The sequence below is a fragment of the Coregonus lavaretus genome (assembly GCF_964263955.1).
Source record: "Coregonus lavaretus genome assembly, chromosome: 16".
Taxonomy (NCBI): Eukaryota; Metazoa; Chordata; class Actinopteri; order Salmoniformes; family Salmonidae; genus Coregonus; species Coregonus lavaretus.
The window spans coordinates 33300474-33321154 of record NC_140003.1 but is presented as its reverse complement, the minus strand read 5'-3'; the positions used below and the strand labels follow the sequence as shown (position 1 = coordinate 33321154).

General features: G+C 45.7%; 2 protein-coding genes across 2 annotated transcripts in view; one reads left to right on the top strand and one right to left on the bottom strand.

Moving 5' to 3' along the window:
- Positions 1 to 9531, top strand: part of rnf17 (ring finger protein 17) — a gene marked incomplete at its 5' end in the record, with an annotated part of 36212 nt that extends 26681 nt beyond the window's left edge. Inside the window, 11 exons of the mRNA XM_084179346.1 lie at positions 4191 to 4354; positions 4471 to 4590; positions 4777 to 4857; positions 5048 to 5173; positions 5290 to 5343; positions 5498 to 5605; positions 5704 to 5827; positions 5983 to 6118; positions 7010 to 7196; positions 7522 to 7641; positions 9451 to 9531. Of these exons, the coding sequence (XP_084035472.1) occupies positions 4191 to 4354; positions 4471 to 4590; positions 4777 to 4857; positions 5048 to 5173; positions 5290 to 5343; positions 5498 to 5605; positions 5704 to 5827; positions 5983 to 6118; positions 7010 to 7196; positions 7522 to 7617 (1196 nt within the window). The 3' untranslated portion in view covers positions 7618 to 7641; positions 9451 to 9531. The remainder of the gene's footprint in view (positions 1 to 4190; positions 4355 to 4470; positions 4591 to 4776; positions 4858 to 5047; positions 5174 to 5289; positions 5344 to 5497; positions 5606 to 5703; positions 5828 to 5982; positions 6119 to 7009; positions 7197 to 7521; positions 7642 to 9450) is intronic.
- A 158-nt stretch (positions 9532 to 9689) lies between these two features.
- LOC311143800 (centrosomal P4.1-associated protein-like) lies at positions 9690 to 20527 on the bottom strand (the record flags this gene model as incomplete). Its single annotated transcript, XM_084179681.1, has 16 exons — positions 9690 to 10024; positions 10222 to 10342; positions 10467 to 10551; positions 10693 to 10833; positions 12933 to 13019; positions 13780 to 13931; positions 14073 to 14142; positions 14274 to 14561; positions 14795 to 14960; positions 15112 to 15244; positions 15366 to 16221; positions 16317 to 17024; positions 17214 to 17319; positions 17849 to 18044; positions 18177 to 18303; positions 20162 to 20527. 16 exons carry the CDS (start codon positions 20525 to 20527, stop codon positions 9832 to 9834), a joined length of 3795 nt encoding a protein of 1264 aa, XP_084035807.1. The 3' UTR covers positions 9690 to 9831.
- Between the last annotated feature and the right edge of the window lie 154 nt (positions 20528 to 20681).

Sequence of the window (20681 nt, the reverse complement as noted above, 5' to 3'; positions counted from 1 at the left end):
GCGAGTACAACAGTTGATATGTTGATAGAACTTCGGCAGCCTAGTCCTCAAATTTGCTTTGTTAAAATCCCCGGCTACAATAAATGTAGCCTCAGGATATGTGGTTTCCAGTTTGCATAAAGTCCAGTGAAGTTTTTTGAGGGCCGTTGTGGTATCGGTTTGAGGGGGGATATACACAGCCGTGACTATAACCAAAGAAAATTATCTTGGGAGATAATACGGTCTGCATTTTTTATTGTGAGATATTCTAGGTCGGGTGAACAGAAGGACTTGAGTTCCTCTGTTACTACAATTACACCATGAGTCGTTAATCATGAAACACACACCACCGCCCTTCTGCTTCCCGGAGAGATATTTATTCCTGTCTGTGCGATGAACTGAGAACCCATCTGGCTGGACCGATTTCGACAGAATATCCCAAGAGAGCCATGTTTCCGTGAAACAGAGTATGTTACAGGCCTTGATGTCTCTCTGGAAATAAATCCTTGCCTGTAGTTCGTCGACTTTGTTAACCAAAGATTGAACATTAGCGAGTAGGATACTTGGAAGTGGTGGGTGGTATGCGCGCCTCCTAAGTCGAACCAGCAGGCCGCTCCGAGTGCCTCTCCTCCGCCGGCGATGTTTTGGGTCAGCCGCTGGAATCAGTTCAGTTGCCCTGGGGAAAGCAAACAAAGGATCTGCTTCGGGAAAGTCGTATTCCTGGTCGTAATGCTGGTGAGTTACCGCCGCTCTGATATCCAATAGTTTTTCCCGGCTGTATGTAATGATGCAAAACACTTTCTGAGCTAATAACGTAAAAAATAATACATACAAAAAAAAAATACTGCAAAGTTTCCTAAGAGCTAGTCGCGAGGCCGCCATCTTCGTCGGCGCCAGGATCACTTTTGTTACGTTACAGCTTTATTCTAAAATGGATTACATTTTTTTTATCCTCATCAATCTACACACAATACCCCATAATGACAAAGCAAAAACTTGTTTTTATAGATTTTTGCAAATGTAAAAAAAAAATGAAAAGAAACAGCAATACCTATTTACATAAATATTCAGACCCTTTGCTATGAGACTGGGACCTTATAGAGACACACCTGTCTCTATAAGGTCCCACAGTTGACGGTGCACGTCAGAGCAAAAACCAAGCCATGAGGACGAAGGAATTATCCGAAGAGCTCCGAGACAGGATTGTGTCGAGGCACAGATCTGGGGAAGGGTACCAAAACATTTCTGCAGCATTGAAGGGCCCCAAGAACACAGTGGCCTCCATCATTCTTAAATGGAAGAAGTTTGGAACCACCAAGACTCTTCCTAGAGCTGGCCACCCGGCCAAACTGAGCAATCGGGGGAGAAGGGCCTTGGTCAGGGAGGTGACAAAGAACCTGATGGTCACTCTGAGAGAGCTCCAGAGTTCCTCTGTGGAGATGGGAGAACCTTCCAGAAGGACAACCATCTCTGCAGCACTCCACCAATCAGGCCTTTATGGTAGAGTGGCCAGACAGATGCCACTCCTCAGTAAAAGGCACATGACCGCCCGCTTGGAGTCGCCAAAAGGCTCTAAGACCATGAGAAACTAGATTTTCTGGTCTGATGAAACCAAGATTGAACTCATTGGCCTGAATGCAAAGCGACACGTCTGGAGGAATCCTGGCTCCATCCCTACGGTGAAGCATGGTGGGGGCATCATCATGCTGTGGGGATGTTTTTCAGCGGCAGGGACTTTGTGTCTAGTCAGGATCGAGGGAAAGATGAACGGAGCAAAGTACAGAGAGATCCTTGATGAAAACCTGCTTCAGAGCGCTCAGGATCTGACTGGGGCGACGGTTCACCTTCCAACAGGAAAATGACACTAAGCACACAGCCAAGACAACGCAGGAGTGGCATCGGGAAAAGTCTCTGAATGTCCTTGAGTGGCCCAGCCAGAGCGTGGACTTGAACCCCGATCGAACATCTCTGGAGAGACCTGAAAATAGATGTGCAGCAATGCTCCCAATCCAACCTGACAGAGCTTGAGAGGATCTACAGAGAAGAATGGGATAAACTCCCCAAATATAGGTGTGGCAAGCTTGTAGCGTCATACCCAAGAAGACTCGAGGCTGCCAAAAGTGCTTCAACAAAGTACTGAGTAAGCGTCTGAATACTTATGTAAATGTGATATTTCAGCTGTTTTCTTTTTATACATTTGAAAAAAAATCTAAAAACCTGTTTTTGCTTTGTCGTTATGGGCTATTGTGTGTAGATTGATGAGGAAAAACAATTTAATCCATTTTAGAATAAAGCTGTAACGTTACAAAATGTGGAAAAGGTCAAGGGGTCTGAATACTTTCCGAATGCTAGGATACATGAGGTGTGTGACTGATTTGAAAAAGTTGAGAAAGAAAAGGCATGTGCTGTTTCTTGCCTTACTGCACATGCTGGGCATCATTCACAAGTGAAATACTAATATTGTCACCCATCAGACTGTTAATTTAATCTTGTCTTAACATATGCTAAATAATATAGTGTGAAATTAGTTTCGATTTAGAATGGACCATTATCATGCACCTGTCTCGGAACAGGGGCAGGGGAAAAAAGACATGTAATCTATGCCTTAAATAGCGAGTGGAGGATGCTTTTCCCGTGGTTCATTTTCATGCCAGCCAGGTAGGCTATACTCCTGTTTTAAAGAGAAGCAATGTGCTTAATATTAGGAAAGTTGAGAAATAAATATAGTAGGCCTAGCCTATAGAAAGCTGATGGGATCCTCTTTAATAGAGTATACATCTGGCCCTTCATTGGACACTGTGTTAACAAACCTCCAAACGAGCTTCAATGCCATACAACACTCCTTCAGTAGCCTCCAACTGCTCTTAAACACTAGTAAAACTAAATGCATGCTTTTCAATCGAACGCTGCTGGCACCCGCCCACCCGACTAGAATCACCACTCTCGACGGGTCTGACCTAGAGTATGTGGACAACTACAAATACCTAGGTGTCTGGTTAGACTGTAAACTCTCCTTCCAGACTCACATAAAGAATCTCCAATCCAAAGTTAAATCTAGAATCGGCTTCCTATTTCGCAACAAAGCCTCCTTCACTCATGCTGCCAAACATGCCCTCGTAAAACTGACTATCCTACCGATCCTTGACTTCGGCGATGTCATTTACAAAATAGCCTCCAACACTCTACTCAGCAAATTGGATGTAGTCTATCACAGTGCCATCCGTTTTGTCTCCAAAGCCCCATACACTACCCACCACTGTGACCTGTACGCTCTTGTTGGCTGGTCCTCACTACATGTTCGTCGTCAAACCCACTGGCTCCAGGCCATCTATAAATCACTGCTAGGCAAATCCCCGCCTTATCTTAGCTCATTGGTCACCATAGCAGCACCCACCCGTAGTCTGCGCTCCAGCAGGTATATCTCACTGGTCATTCCCAAAGCCAACACCTCCTTTGGCCGCCATTCCTTCCAGTTCTCTGCTGCCAATGACTGGAACGGATTGCAAAAATCTCTGAAGCTGGAGACTCTTATCTCCCTCACTAACTTTAAGCATCAGTTGTCAGAGCACCTTACCGATCACTGCACCTGTACACAGCCCATCTGAAATTAGCCCACCCAACTACCTCATCCCTATATTGTTATTTATTTTGCTATTTTGCACCCCAGTATCTCTATTTGCACATAATCTCTTGCACATCTAGCATTCCAGTGTTAATACTATTGTAATTATTTTGCACTATAGCCTATTTATTGCCTTACCTCCATAACTTGCTACATTTGCACACACTGTATATATATTTTCTGTTGTATTTTTGACTTTATGTTTTTTTACCCCATATGTAACTCTGTGTTGTTTTTATCGCACTGCTTTGCTTTATCTTGGCCAGGTCGCAGTTGTAAATGAGAACTTGTTCTCAACTGGCTTACCTGGTTAAATAAAGGTGAAATAAAAATATATAAAAAATTAGAGGGACAATAGAGTGCTGAGTACCAGGCAGTTAGCAAGTTTGGTAGGCTACTAATGACCATCAGCAGAATCAGAGCTTGGAGAAGCCTAATTACCATGGAATTTGACTGCGGTCATGACTCGTGAATGCCGGTGTGGCGGTAATACGGTCACCGTAACAGCCCTAGTTGACACTCAATATTAGGAAGGTGTTCCTAATGTTTTGTACACTCAGTGTACATGCATAACTACTTTGTTTGTCAGGGCGCCAGTTTGAGCAGCTGCGGGAGCGTCTACAGCAGCACATAAAGACCCTGCCCAGGCTGAAGCCCTATACCTGGAAGAGTGTCCTGGGCTGTGCTGTCATGGGCTCTGACATGCTCTGGTACAGAGGAGAGGTGCTGGAGGTCATCGGAGGTCACGTTAAGGTACAGACACTTTTTGTGAAAAGATGAATACTGGGATTTTGAACAGTTTTATACAAGTTATGTCTACACATATGGTAAACTTACGAGACCCCAACCTATACGTGTGTGTGTTCCAGGTGCGCTACGTGGACCAGGGTCTAGTGGAGAACATCCCAGTGTGTCACGTCTACCCCACGGTGCTGTGTGAGGACATTCCCCAGCTCTGTATGCCCTGCCAGCTGCACGGAGTCATCCCTGTGAGTGGACTAGACTTCAGAATCGCAGTTTTTCAGTGTTCCATCTTAGTAGCTTCCTCTCCTTCATCTGCAGTGATCTGAAAACTCAGAATAGGTGTAAGCAGTAACTTGGAGGGGGCTGAAAAGGAATCTTCTACAAGGTGAGGTCTGACCCCCCCCCCCCCCCCCGTCTGTCTCTGTGTTCAGGTGGGCAGGACGTGGCAGTGGGATGCTGTGGCTCTGCTGAAAGAGCTGCTGCTAAACCGCTGTGTGGACATGCAGGTCATGGTGAGGTGGACACTACACACACACACTCAAAGATGGTATGTTAGTGCTTGGGGGAGATGAGGTGATCCTGTCAGTTTGAGTAAGTGTAAGTGTCTTAGTATAAGCTGCAGGCAAGGCCCTGTATCAGTTGTGCATGGACTCACTGACCTGATGTATGATGAAATGTGACAAAAATGACTGTGTGTGTTAGGAACTGCCTGAGGACCCTCTGGGCTGTCTGACAGTACAGATCTCTCTGGATGGCATGACTCTAAGCAGAATCATGGTTCACCACCAACACGCCTCTGTAGACCAGGCTATTGCAGCCACGCAGGAGGTAGGGAGGGGTGGGTATGTTACATTAACATTAACCTGGTTTCAATCCTTCCTCTTTTTTTGAAGAAGTCTTGATCCAACACAATTGTCTAAATCAACGTCTGTGATTTTCCTCAGGAGCTGGTGGTGTCATCTCGCCTAGATCTAGACGACTGGGACATTGACACAGAGGTACGTTGGTTATTCAGTGCCATCTGCATAAGATGTTGTTTGAAATTGCCAGTATGCACACTGCGATATAACCTGCCAATTACATTTGTTTATTTGAGTGTGAGATTGTCAGTCATCCCCACTGCTCTGCTGTGTTGTCCTGTCCTATGTAAAGGGGTTGGAGGACCCAGAGCCAGTACTAAGGGTGTTCTCATACCCAGACCTGCCTGAGAAAGGAGAACGCTTCCGGGTCAGGATCAAACACCTCCGGACCCCCAACGAGGTACTACTACTTCCCTACCCAACTGTAATGTCAACTCTGAAATGATTTGTTATGCCTTTGCAATATTTTTCACTTTCTCTACTGTGTGTGTGTTGGAGGTGTTCCTGTACCCCTTAGATGGCAGTAGTTGTGAGGAGTCTGGTGGGGAGAGTCTGGAGGAAGCTCTGAAGAGAGTCCATGACAGGATGGACCGTCTGGCCATGCTCTCGGACTTCTCCATTGGTAAACCACAAGCACTTTCCATGGACTAAACTTCACACTTAACCCTTAATGCTTTTACTAAATCATTTTCATAGGGTCTTGTAACAGGGACTTATAACGAGCTAGTTGGAGTGGTAATGTGCTGACTTGTTGATCCTGTGTGTCCATCTCTCCAGAGGCCCCGTGTCTGGCAGAGTACAGTGATGGGAAGTACTACCGGGCCAAGCTGCTGGGCTTCGCTGGCCTCAACCCTGTCAAGGTCCTGGTCAGACACGTGGACTTTGGCTCTGACGACACCCTGCCCACACACAAGTAAGACTCATACTTCACCGTTGCCCAATTCTACTGGAGATTGGAGCATAAGTAAATCCCATTTTTGTGCAGATTGTCTATTATATTGACAAGATAGTAAAATGACCGCTCTAACAATGGAAATACATGTCCTCAAAGATGGAAGGCAGGCTGAAAGAAGGCGAGATCAGGTGGGACCATTCTAGCCAATGAGAGGGCAGATATGCATGTGAACAACAGGCAATAGAGAGAGCAGTGGTTCCCAACCCTTTTCGGTTACTGTACCACCAACTGAATTTTGGCCTGCCCGGAATACCCCTGATTTACCCCCTCGTGCATTTTACCAGTAAGCCTATGGTCTCATTAGTCTTCTCAAGTACCTAGTACCCCTGGTTGGGAACCGTAGAGATGGAGGACTCATCTTTGTATCTGTGCCATTATAGTGTCTGACAGCATGGGCAGTGCCATTGAGGCCATCTCCATTTTAAAGTAATCAATTTTCATTGGCTGATTGCTCCCAACTCATAGAAATCCCCACCCTGTTGACTACTTTAAAATGGTGGAAGTCCTCAATGGCAATGTCCACGCTAAAATGGGTTACGGCCATGACTCCTCTCTCTATGACAACAGGCAAAAAGTAGTTTTTTTCAATGTTGCTGAAATGCGTTGTGCGTCCATTTATATCAGTGCATTCGTAACAACCTAACCATTTCGAAACTTCTATTAGGTCAAATAAGCCCCACATAGCAAATTACATTTTTCTGTTGACCAAATTGACACACTCATTGACCTCCATATAAAAATTCCTTACTTATTTTCGTGGACAGATTTTGGGTGGAGTAAAAACCTCTGGCTTTTCCTCTTCCTCTCTGGTTATGGGAGGTAATATGGTGGGGTTTTTTCTCCCGTCAGGCTGCGTCAGATCCCGGCCCATCTCCTGCGGTTCCCCTGTAAGGCCATCAAGGTGCGGGTGGCGGGCTTCAGACCCCCCCGCCTCAACCTGGAGAAGGAGCGCCTGTCCTACCGGCCAGAGTGGAGCATGAAGGCTGCCCTGGAGATGATCGACCTGCTGCACAGCTGCTGCACCGCATCCGTTACCGTGAGCAACATCTGCCTTTAGTTACCCCCGTCATATCAGTGGCAGCCATAAGAAGCTGGATAGACAATGACACATTAAGTGTGGTCATGGTTATGATAGTGGATTATTGGCTTTCAGCGTCACTGTGGTCTCTGCACAACAAGGGCGATAGCAGCAGAATTGTTGTGTGTGTATTGTGGTTACTCACAGTATACCGTTCACATACCATTCATCCAATAAGGTCATTGTGAGATGGTAATCTTGGTGCTGTTGGTCATCTTCGCCAATCATGATAATGAAGCTATAGTGTAGTTTTAGTGATAATGGTGTTTCCTGGTTGTCTCAGGCCACTGAACCTGAGCTGTCTGTGTTCCTGTATGACGAGGATGGAGCTCTGGTCTACCTGCCTCTGGTGGAGAAAGGACTGGCTGACTTTGACTGAGACACACTACAGCAAGAGAGAAAGGTGGGTTTGGCTCTCACTCCGGAGTAGTGTTGCACGGTATACCGGTAATATCACCGTACCAAAACGTCATGATACCAACGTTTTAGAATACCGTAGTACCATATGATACTACCACATTTTTCAGCCCTACCGATCTAAAAAAACATCTGGTGCTGTTTATAACATTCTTTAGTTACTGTTGCTTAATAAAAGATAACTATAGTCTCTTGCGTCAGTCCAATAATGTCCACATGTGGCAGCTGTAATCAGCCAGCCGCATCCCCTACCAGCCTTCACTCACCTGTTTCTCTCTGTCCGCTCTTCCTGCGCATCTATTCCTCCATCAGTTTTTCAAATATAATTTGGCTGTGAAGGCGCGCGGAGATGCAGATCTGTTGTTACATTTGTACATTTAATACATTGGAGCAAGGCGCAGAGTGAGCAAAGTTGATACATTGTATAATTTCATTGCCTGATATGACCAAGAGCACAAGCCAGTCTGAGTAGGCTTTGCAAGTTCGCTGTCACGTAGCCTCTGAGCACCGCTTCGCGACAGGTGTGCTTGCAGCTTTACAGCAAAGAAAACTGTCTCTAGCCCAAACGGTTCCAAAAATATGACCCATATTTGCAGAGCTACTTTTTTTTCCCTTCCTGCACGCATTTTATATAATTTAACAAACCATGTCACCGGCCGTTTTAAACTAATCCTGGATTGCTAATTATTGGTTTGATAACAAACATTGTTCAGTCATGTTACCTAGCTAGCTAACAACCTGCTAACTTGACAGTAGGTCTAGGCAAATTTGATTGGCACAGGAAGAAAGTAAAGGGTCTGCTACTCATGAGATGTGCTTCAAAGGCAAGTATGGATAGCTACAGCCCAATATGGCAACCGGAGTATGGGCGAGTGGGTGTGTCGAATGGAATGGAGTGGGTATGGAAAGCGAATCAGCTAATCTTGCGTGGCTGTTTGGGCTGCACGACTAGTCGATAAGCCGGGTAACTAACATAGCCATTTCATTCCTACCATGATTTTATTTCAAGTAGGATAGTAGCCTACACAATAAATAACTAGTATTGATAACCATACAGATGCATACAGTCTACTACTCAATGGGGAGGGCATGAACGGCAACAACACCGCGACACAGTACTCTTCGCTCCTGCTTGACAAACACTACTGTCCAGCAACAGTGTGGGAAGTAGCTACCTAGTAGCCAATATCAGGGTGACAGTCACAGTAAGCATACAACATATTGGGATGCACTACTTCTCAAGGTAGGATTCATATAGGCCTAATGTAAACCTAAACTATATCAGAAATTCTTTCTGGTGCTCCTTAAATTCTGTTCGGTGCCTAACGCTTTTAAAGTTGGGAGCAGTGGGTTTGTGGGAGAGTGAGTGGTTTGAGGGAGACTGTTTGTTTCATGCAGCGTTTTCCCCTTGCTGCCACAATGACATGCAGGATATTATGCATGTACGTATCTTCCTTCCATTCCTCCAGCGGAATCACAGGTAGGCTTTTGCAAATCATCCATTCTATGCAGTATTCTTTTATACAGTTAATTAATTACGTGTTGTATTGAGTAGAAGTGTGAATGAATATCAGCTACAGGTTTTTTTGCGTAGCGCATAACGTTTAGAAAACGGGAACAAGCATCCGGGGGCATCATATCGTTAGTAACAACACTACTCAGGAGTGCTTTTCAAAGAAAGTGTAAAAATCTGTTAACACTAATCAGTTTGTTCAAGTGAGCGACGTCAAGTCTTTCTGTAGTCTGAATGTTATCCAGTACACTTGGTAACCTTTCTCTCCTTTGACCCCTCCAGATATCTGCTGTGATGTGGACGGGTTCCCTGTTCGTTCTGCATTGTGAGAGAATGCTGCCTTGAATATACAGTACATGTAAATCTTGAACATTGTTTTATTTAAAGTTTAGATGTTTATTTAGCAGAATGTAGCTTTATTTTCTAACTGAAATACTGTCTGTATGAAGGGTACAGAAGTATTCATTGTTTTCATTTAAAACTGCTTCAATGTCTCAATACACTCCCTGAATGTGCGCAGTGATTTGATAAACATTTTATTTTACAAAATACATGTACAATCAGCATGTATTAAACATTTTTACAAATAAAACAGCCACTCGCACTACATTAAACTCACACAAACAAATGTTCAATTGTGATTCAGCCTTAGCGTAAACAGTCCTAGGGCCTGTTGTCCATGACAACGTTGCCGTACTTGTCTTTGACTCTGAGGCGTCCGGTGGGGTAGCTGGTCTCTTGTCTGCCGTCTGTATAGACGGTCTTCAAAGTGCCATCTGGGTACTCCCTCCTTTTATAGTCTGCTGTGTGGACCTCCTTCTGGCCTGTGTTGAACTGGATCTCCTTACTGCCATCCCTGGAGGAGAGGAGAATGTGAACATGAGGACAGTGGTGAAAGATACGAGAGAGACGCACTTAAACCACCCCTAAAACCACTGACTTCACGAAAGAGACATACAGATATTGGGAACTCTTCATTTTATCAGATCAGATGCATGTCAGTGTAGAGAACATGGATAGATACAGACACAGATGTAAGCTCCATGGACTTACAGGTTAACTTGTATGATGGTCCCGTCAGTGAGCACACTCTCCTCCGTCCCATCTGGATACAGGTTCTTCACTGTCTGGTCAGGGAATGTGATTTCCTTACGACCATCAGGGAAATGCTTCTCTGCAGAAGGAAATGAGGACTTCTTATACACGTTTTGGGTCAGAACAGGGTGGTAGAGAAGGGGGGAAATTAAGTTGATTAATTAAATGTTTCCATTGAATAAATGCAATCGATCAAGTCCCACCGGTCTGGTTGTTGGGGAACTGCAGAACCTCAATGCCGTCAGGATAGGTGGTGTGAGTGGTCTGGGCATCAGCATAGTAGTAGATCTGTAAGAGGACCACATTAGTTAAGACCCTACCACACAGCTCGGGGATTCATTTGTTTAATATCCCATTTAAGATATCTGCACCACTGATTAAGAAAGGTGTTGAACCAAGGCCAGGGAAGGGTCACTGTCAGTAACTCACCACTCTCTGGTCGGCCATGACCTGCTTGATGTCCCCGTTGAAGAAGGTGACTTTGGCTGTCAGTCCGTCTGCTAACACCTCCTTCCTGGTCCCATTGGGAAAGATGATAAGTCTCCCGCCACAGGCCAGCACCCTCTCCATCTTAGACAGGAACACATACCCCAGTCAATGTAGAGCACTTTCAGATCCTGGAAAAGCACTACATACAGTACCAATCAAAAGTTTGGACACCTACTCATTCAAGGGTTTCTCTTTATTTTTACTATTTTCTACATTGTAGAATAATAGTGGAAACAAACTATGAAATTACACATGTAATCATGTAGTAACCAAAAAAGTGTTAAACAAATCAAAATATTTGAGATTATTCAAAGGAGAGACGCTTTGCACACGCTTGGCATTATCTCAACCAGCTTCATGAGGTAGTCACCTGGAATTCATTTCAATTAACAGGTGTGCCTTGTTAAAAGTGAATTTGTGCAATTTCCTTCCTCAATGCGTTTGAGCCAATCAGTTGTGTTCTGACAAGGTAGGGGTAGAATACAGCAAATAGCGCTATTTGGTAAAAGACCAAGTCCATATTATGGCAAGAACTGCTCAAATAAGCAAAGAAACGACTGTCCATCATTACTTTACTTTAAGACATGGTCAGTCAATTTGGGAAATTAAGAACTTTTAAAGTTTCTTCAAGTGCAGTCGCAAAAACCATCAAGCGCTATGATGAAACTGTGTCTCTTGAGGACCGCCACAGGAAAGGAAGACCCAGAGTTACAGCTGCTGCAGAGGATAAGTTAATTAGAGTTAACTGCACCTCAGATTGCAGCCCAAATAAATGCTTCACAGAGTTCAAGTAACAGACTGCGCGAATCAGGCATTCATGGTCGAATTGCTGCAAAGAAACCACTACTAAAGGACACCAATATCTAAAATTGGGATGAGTTGGACTGCAGAGTGAAGGAAAAGCAGCCAACAAGTGCTCAGCATATGTGGGAGCTCCTTCAAGACTGTTGGAAAAACATTCCTCATGAAGCTGGTTGAGAGAATGCCAAGAGTGTGCAAAGCTGTCAAGGCAAAGGGTGGCTACTTTGAAGAATATTTGAACACTTCTTTGGTTACTACATGATTCCATATGTGTTATTTCATAGTTTTGATGTCTTCAATATTATTCTACAACATAGAAAATAGTAAAAATAAAGAAAAACACTTGAATGAGTAGGTGTCCAAACTTTTGACTGGTACTGTAAATCCATTAATACAATCCAGTCATATACACTGAGTGTACAAAACATTAGGAACACCTTTTTCCATGAGACTGACCAGGTGAAAGCTATGATTCCTTATTGATGTAATCTGTTAAATCCACTTCAATTAGTGTAGATTAAGGGTAGGAGACAGGTTAAAGAAGGATTTTTAAGCCTTCAGACATGGATTGTGTATGTGTGCCATTCAGAGGGTGAGTGGGCAAGACAAAAGATTTAAGTGCCTTTGAACGGGGTATGGTATATGTGCCTGGCGCACCGGTTGTGTGTCAAGAACTGCAACGCTGCTGGGTTTTTCACGCTCAACAGTTTCCTGTTTGTTTCAAGAATGGTCCACCACCCAAAGGACATCCAGCCAACTTGACACAACTGTGGGAAGCATTGGAGTCAACATGGGCCAGCATCCCTGTGGAACACATTCGACACCTTGAGTCGATGCTGTTCTGATGGCAAAAAGGGGGTGCAACTCAATATTAGGAAGGTGTTCCTAGTGTTTTGTAGACTCCGTGTGCATTATTTAGAAAGTTGGGTCAATGCGGTTTCTGTCTGATCGTTCCGAGAGCGCCACTATCTCCTCCATAGCTGTTGCTAAGTGATAATTGATGCTTCCACCTTGTGTTGTTTATTACTGATAGGTTTTGAAAACTATGAAGATGTCCAGTGAAAGCAGATATGCAATTTGTTGACGACAACACAGTACTGCCTTGGATACCCATTATCACGAATGCTAATCAATAACAACGCCTGTTAAATTCGCTGCTCCATTTTGCTTGTTTACAGTAATTTCATAGGGAATTGTCGGTGGCGCTCTCGTATTGTTATATCAACATTGAGAATAAAGGCGCAAACATGCCGTCCGTTCTAAAACCGGGCCGAACTCTTAATAAAATGTATGGCTCTGAGACAATACCTGCTTTGAGTGACAAACTGAATTCAAAAGTATTTTCACAAAATTCCCTCCCAATCCTCATCCCCCCTCACCTTTCCATCAGGATGGATGATGACATCCTGACTTAGCTTTTGCTGCTCTTTGACCTCTGTGGACTCAGTCTGTAGACCTCGACCCCTCTGTGGGTAAAAACAGTCTACATTCAAACACCACAACAACAATGGTGGTGTATACACAGAGATCCTATTAAATTACTAATAGTAATATTATGTAATTCTATGGGTGTATAGCATTATGGAGGTTATTTCATTAAATCATTAAAAAGGCTAGTGATTTATGTCAGATTTACATTTTAGTCATTTAGCAGATGCTCTTATCCAGAGCGACTTACAGTTAGTGAGTGCATACTTTTTCATACTGGCCCCCCGTGGGAAACGAACCCACAACCCTGGCGTTGCAAGCACCATGCTCTACCAACTGAGCTACAGCTGCTAGTGAACGTGCTACTGTAGGTAGCATCACTGGCCAGCAAATTACAGAGCTGGTGAACTGGGTAGCGCAAATGTTAAATTAAGGTAGCCTGCCACCTGTGCGACTAACATTAGCCAACTAGATACTGACCACCAATCTACAGACGCGACAATCAGAGTTGCAACTAAATGCTTTGAATGGTGCTATTATGGTTATGCTTACACGCTAGTACGGTATAAAATGCACCCCTTGGCACGTTCACTAGCGGAGTGAGGATTCCTTGTACCGGTAGTTGGCATCTGTGGTAATCCTTTTTAGACTAGGGGACGAAGACGCCGATCAAGGCTACAACCAACTCCGTATTCATGCTGCTAACACACGGCATCCCAATTTGCTACAACTGCATCCGTTATAAAGAGCATTTTGGGATTAAATGTGAACGATGAAGGCTGTGTGGCCGTAACTCACAGGGGACAGGTTGTGTGAGTGGTCGTGGCTCTGTGCTGGGTGGTGACTTCTGGTCAAAGAAGATGGTTGTTCCTCTGAGCTGTAACTGTGAGCGGGACCGGGTGCTGCGGCTGGTGTAGGGGCTGACCTCTTTAGGATGCCCCTGATACCTTCTGTTAAAGATAGACAACACAATGTAGAACAATACCTCCACATATAACTGAATAAATAAATAGCATTTCTTGATTTAACTCCCTTTGTTGAGTCCATGGAAAGTATCATGATTAGTCCATATGTAGCTGCATTCCTTGTACCTTGAATGGCAGGGCTGCCTCTACAGGAGATACTGCTCTGTGGTGGGCTGCTCCTCACTGTGTCAGGACTCTGAACACACAAACACACACTGCATTAGTCCAACAAATGACAGAATTTATAACCGTCGTGTTGAATTCAGAACACAGAGAATAAAACAGGAAAATCACAAAATGGTGGTAGTAGTAAATCTGTAAACTCACTGCTGATTTGAGGTCCCTGGCTCCAAAAGCAATGTTGCTGTCCAACGGCCCGGGTCCCTCCCGCTCTCTCTCCTTCTCCCGCCTGTCTTCCTCTCTGTCGCTGTCCGTCCCAGTCTTCCTCCAGGTGCTGAGGCGTAGTTTCTCCAGGGTGCGGACCTCGTCTCTTAGGGCGCTGTTGTCTGAGCTCAGGGAGTCTATCTGCTGCCGGAGACGGCTGTGTGTGGTGGACCAGCGGCTCTCTCTCCGCTTCAGCTCCTCCTGCAGGGAACTCTGCTGCTGCTTCAGGGCCTGAGGGGTACGAGGCAGGGTCGTTGGGGGATACAAGACCTGTGTGTGTGTCTGCGACAGGTAGCCTAATGGTTAAGAGCATTGGGACAGTAAGCGAAAGGTCGCTGGTTCGAATCCCCGAGCCGACTACGTGAAAAATCTGTTGCTGTGCCCTTGAGCAAGGCAATTGCTCCTGTAAGTCGCTCTGGATAAGAGCGTCTACTAAATGACTCAAATGTAAAAATGTGTCTCACCTGGATCTCATCGCGCTCCCTCTTGTCTGGTATGGCCCTGGCGGCGGAGGCGTGCTTCTCAAACACCTTGCGTTCCTTCTGTAGCTTCTTAGTCTCCTCCCTCTTGAACTCTTCAAACCGGGCCAGCTCCTCAGCCTTCCACTGCTCAAACTCTGCCCTCTCCTTCCTGGAATAGAGACAAAATCAATGTTTTTCAGACACTTTTATACCCAATATTAATCAATTTAATATGGGGGTTACTAAATATTCATTTTGTAACAATGCCATTGAATGAGGGGAAAACTGTCCCATTCCAGTTCAGACCAGATGGTTGATACCTGAGATATTCCTGGTTTTTCTCGTTCTCCAGTCTGAGTCTGGCCAGGGCAGCATTCTCTGTCCTGAATCGTTCTATCTCCAGCTCCATCTCCACCAGCCTCTCCCTCAGCTGCCAGGACTGCTGCTGCTGGCCTGACCACACACACACAGAGTTTAATGCTGGTGCGACCAACTTTGGAAGGGAAAAAAAGTTGGAGAGCTGCTGTTGAGGTGCTCCCCTGGGTTAAGAGTGTGTTTGCACTGTCTCTCTCACCTGGTCCATCCTCAGTCTTCCTAGGCTCTGGTTGAGGTGGAGGAGGGACCTGGGTCTTGGGCTTCAGTGAGGGGAACAGCCTGGCCATAAGTTGGGAGGCGGGAGGAGGATCTGGCTCCTGGTTGGCTGCTGTGATAACTGACACTCTCTCCAGCTCCACCCCTTTGGCCACAGCCACCTTTCTATTCAGCATCCTCTCTGGGGGTGAGATGTCGTTTCCTGTTACTGTGAGAGTGTGGCTGTTTCCTGTAGCAGCGCCTTTTGTTCTGCTGTGGTCCTCAACGATGCTGCCAGCCTCCTCCAGGTCATTCCAGGTGTCATCGTCATCAAACACCAACCGACCCTCGCGTTCCCCCTCTTCTCTGTCATTCAATAGGGTGGAGTCGTCAAGTTCACTCTCCCCACCCCCCTCTGCCTGGCCTGAACCCCCCTCTCTGTCCTGATATGACCTCTTGTCGTATGGAGGGTTGGATGTGGGGAGCGGGTTTTCCCAGAGGTTGCTGGGAAGTATAGTTTGGTACGGCGGTCGGGCTACTTCCTCCCGATCCCCAAATTCAGACCTACTGTGGAATGAGACATCAGAGATTTCCTCATGTTGTTTGCGGTCACTCACTTCATCTTCCTCCTCAGTGGCTTTGCTGTTTTCCCTCATCACAACCTCCTTTGCCCTCACAGCAGATACTCCTGGTGATTCAGAGGAGCTGGTCCCTGTGCCTAGGCCACTTTTACTGGTGCCTCCGCTGTGAACCCCTTTAGTTGGCGAGGGTTTGGGGGATTTGATTGGAGTGGAGGACAGGCGTTGCGGGTGGCGCCCCCAGCTGCCATGGAGGGGGTGTTGCTGGTCCAGCTGCAGCACCTGTAGGTTTACATTTAATAAGCAACTGTGTAGGATTCATTTGTGAAACATCCCCCAAAAATGTATGCCATACATTATAAAAAGACATTACAAACCTTCATGACGAAGGATGAGTTGGAGGAGAAAGAGAGCTCCTCGGCTGCCTGCTCCAGCAGCTCAAACTCTCCCAGCTCCACACACTCCTTGTGATGGTCACAGTCCCAGCGCTGCAGCTTCTCCTGAAATGACAGCTCAAAGGAATACTCTGGAACAACGCCTGGTTTTCCCTCTGCTGCGCCATCCGGTCTCAGTGGACCAATTCCATTCCTCTGCAGGGCCCCAGTCCTCTCCTCAAGCCCAAACTGTTTAGTTACAGCTGCAGGAGTTCTATTCACAGGCTGAGAAGTCCCACCCACCTTGTTACTAATCACCTCCCTAGGTCTCAGAAGGTCAGATGTCGCCATGTTCGGTCTGTGGTGACTGCCCAGGACTCCAGGTCTCACTGAGTCTGGCTGGGCTGTCTTGCTCTCTGGTCTGCCACTGTCCAGGAGGGGTGAGCAGGGATCTCTGGGTCTGTTCTCCTTGTTGAGCACAGAAGTCTTGCGCTGTATGGGTGGCCACTGACTGACCCTCTGGGTGGGCTTGGACTCTGAGGTCCAACGGGTGCTGACCTTGCCCTGGGGTTTGGGGTCTTTTTGGGGTCTCCGACTGTTGGGTAAAGGAGCTTTGCCTCTGTTGGCGAATCTGGAGAGGCCCTCCCCTCGCCTCAGGAAGGCCCTTTTGGGATTGGCTCTTGGACTGGCTCCCTCAACTGCCTCTGGGCTCTGTTGGGATGGAGAGACAGCTTAGCATTAGCAATGTTGCATGCCCCCCAAAAAAGGGAATGGTACTGTAGCTCCAAAGACCACCATACCTAAATCGACCTCAAACTTGTCACTTGGGTGAGCTACCCTTTTAGTCTATCTACAGCCCATATTTAGTGTAGTGTAGCGATGATAGGGTTAGTCTCTGACCTGCTGCTGCTGGGTGGTCTTCAGTCTCTGCTCCTCCAGTCTCAGCTGTTCCTCCAGGAGCTCCTCAAACGTCTGCTTCTGCCCCTCTATTCCTGGTTTAATGGGTCTGGAGTAGAGCATATAAACACATAGCTAAATCACTTTGTAGTCTGTACTGTAAGTTGACTGAGAATAGTGAAATAAATCATGTTTAGATGTTTATCTCAAATATGAAATTAAACATTTACCTGTCCTGTGAGTTTAGTTCACTGTCATCTCCTCTGTATGCTTTGCAGTCTTCAGTCATAGTGGGAGCAAAATGGGGGGATAACGTGACTTCTTCCATCTCCTCATTATCACCCATATGATCAGCATCCCCACTCAGCTGATGTTTGTGTGGACTGCTCCATGCTTCTGTCCCTGTGTGAGTTACAACAGAGTTTGAGTCAATGCTCATGTAAAAGCACTTTTAAATGCTTTTAAGCACCTGGGCACATTTGACATTTTAGACATTTAGCAGACGCTCTTATCCAGATCGACTTACAGTTAGCGCCTCCCGCTTAAGGTATCTAGGTGAGACAACCACATATCACAGTCATGGTAAGTACATTTTCCCCCAGTAAGCACTTTTCCTACCCAGTGTTTGGTCCTGATACTCTCCCTCCTGCTCCTGGCCCCTTGGAGGCTGCTGGAAGGTAGGACCCTGTCTCCAAAGCTGGGAAGACACAGGCCCTTGTGGGGGGGCTATAGGGAAGCTCTGGGCTGTTGGGGGTCTGTGAGAGAGGGGGGCGTCCCCCAATAGAGTGCCCTCTCCCCAGTCTGTTCCCGTCAACCTGGAGGTCTCTATGTAATCTGTGGGAAACCACACAGTCTTGTCAAACTCAATAACTGGAGCTTCCTGCTCCATCCAGCCTGCTCAGTAATACCACCGGAATAACATCAATGACACAGCAATAACAGGGAATGTGAGCGTGTTTTCAGTACCTGCTCCATCCTGTTGAGCCACATGCACCATGCTCAGTAGCCCCTGTTGCTCCTCCTGGAGACGGACCAGCTCCTCCAGCTGGTAGGCTCTCAGCTGCTCCTGCATGTGCTGCTGCCACTGCCTCAGCTAAAACATGGCACATTACAGTACCAATAAGCACTGCTTCAAAATACAGCACACAACATCAATAATCAGTGCCTCAATTACAACAAAGCATTTGCCTAGATAACAGCACTACGGGCTGCAGTGCTTATGTCCTTGTTGTACAACACTAGACATACAGTTGAAGTCGGAAGTTTACATACACTTAGGTTGGAGTCATTAAAACTCATTTTTCAACCACTGCACAAATGTCTTGTTAACAAACTATAGTTTTGGCAAGTTGGTTAGGACATCTACTTTGCATGACACAAGTAATTTTTCCAACAATTGTTTACAGACAGATTATTTCACTGTATCACAATTCCAGTGGGTCAGAAGTTTACATACACTAAGTTGACTGTGCCTTTAAAAATTCCAGAAAATGATGTCATGGCTTTAGAAGATTCTGATAGGCTAATTGACATCATTTGAGTCAATTGGAGGTGTACCTGTGGATTTATTTCAAGGCCTACCTTCAAACTCAGTGCCTCTTTGCTTGACATCATGGGAAAAATCAAAAGAAATCAGCCAAGACCTCAGAAAAAAATGTGTAGACCTGCACAAGTCTGGTTCATCCTTGGGAGCAATTTCCAAACGCCTGAAGGTACCACGTTCATCTGTACAAACAATAGTACGCAAGTATAAACACCATGGGACCACACAGCCGTCATACCGCTCAGGAAGGAGACACGTTCTGTCTCCTAGAGATGAACGTACTTTGGTGCGAAAAGTGCAAATCAATCCCAGAACAACAGCAAAGGACCTTGTGAAGATGCTGGAGGAAACAGGTAAAAAAGTATCTATAACCACAGTAAATCAAGTCCTATATCGACATAACCTGAAAGGCCGCTCAGCAAGGAAGAAGCCACTGCTCCAAAACCGCCATAAAAAAGCCAGACTACGGTTTGCAACTGCACATGGGGACAAAGATCTTACTTTTTGGAGAAATGTCCTCTGGTCTGATGAAACAAAAATATAACTGTTTGGCCATAATGACCATTGTTATGTTTGGAGGAAAAAGGGGGTTGCTTGCAAGCCGAAGAACACCATCCCAACCGTGAAGCACGGGGGTGGCAGCATCATGCTGTGGGGGTGCTTTGCTGCAGGAGGGACTGGTGCACTTCACAAAATAGATGGCATCATGAGTAAGGGAAATTATGTGGATATATTGAAGCAACATCTCAAGACATCAGTCAGGAAGTTAAAGCTTGGTCGCAAATGAGTCTTCCAAATGGACAATGACCCCAAGCATACTTCCAAAGTTGTGGCAAAATGGCTTAAGGACAACAAAGTCAAGGTATTGGAGTGGCCATCACAAAGCCTTGACCTCAATCATATAGAACATTTGTGGGCAGAACTGAAAATGCAAGGAGGCCTACAAACCTGACTCAGTTACACCAGCTCTGTCAGGAGGAATAGGTGAAAATTCACCCAACTTATTGTGGGAAGCTTGTGGAAGGCTACCTGAAACGTTTGACCCAAGTTAAACAATTTAAAGGCAATGCTACCAAATACTAATTGAGTGCATGTAAACTTCTGACCCACTGGGAATGTGATGAAATAAATAAAAGCTGAAATAAATCTCTACTATTATTCTGACATTTCACATTCTTAAAATAAAGTGGTGATCCTAACTGACATAAAACAGGGACTTTTTACTAGGATTAAATGTTCGGAATTGTTAAAAATTGAGTTTAAATGTATTTGGCTAAGGCGTATGTAAACTTCCGACTTCTACTGTAGGCCTACCTACCTGGAAATGACAAGCCATTCCAAACAGTCATTTTAGTCATCATCATCTCAAATATTTTATGAAGCCATTCAATCATGTTTTTTTTCTTACCTGTTCGAGTTCCAGTATCAGGGGAAGGTCCCGAGACTGCTTTACCAACTTCTCCATACTGTCCATCTCTCCATGTAATGTCAACCCTTGAGACGCCGCTGTCTGCAGTCCAGCAAACTGTCTTTCAGACAAAGGCCTATCCCCAGGTCGCTGGTTCTGTTTGCTCAATTCTGTCCCGGACTCAGCATCATGGACGAGAGAATTTACACTGAGACAACTGCTGCTACTGGAGACCGGGAGTGGAACGAATTGAGAGGCGAAGGAGTCGTCCACGACCCTGGACCCCCAGACAGAGCGGTGTCGAAGAGACTCAGCCAGGTCTAGGGAGGGGTTCAGGATAACCCCGGCACTGGAGCTGCTTGGCATCCATCGGGCTAGGAAGTTTGTTTGGGACTGCTGAGCCTGCAACCCAACTGGAGATGACATGAAGGTACTCTCCAGACAGGGCTAATCCGAGATTAAATCAGATTTTAGAGACAGGTCAAGAGTAAGAAGGTGTGCCTCATTCAGCATGCACGAT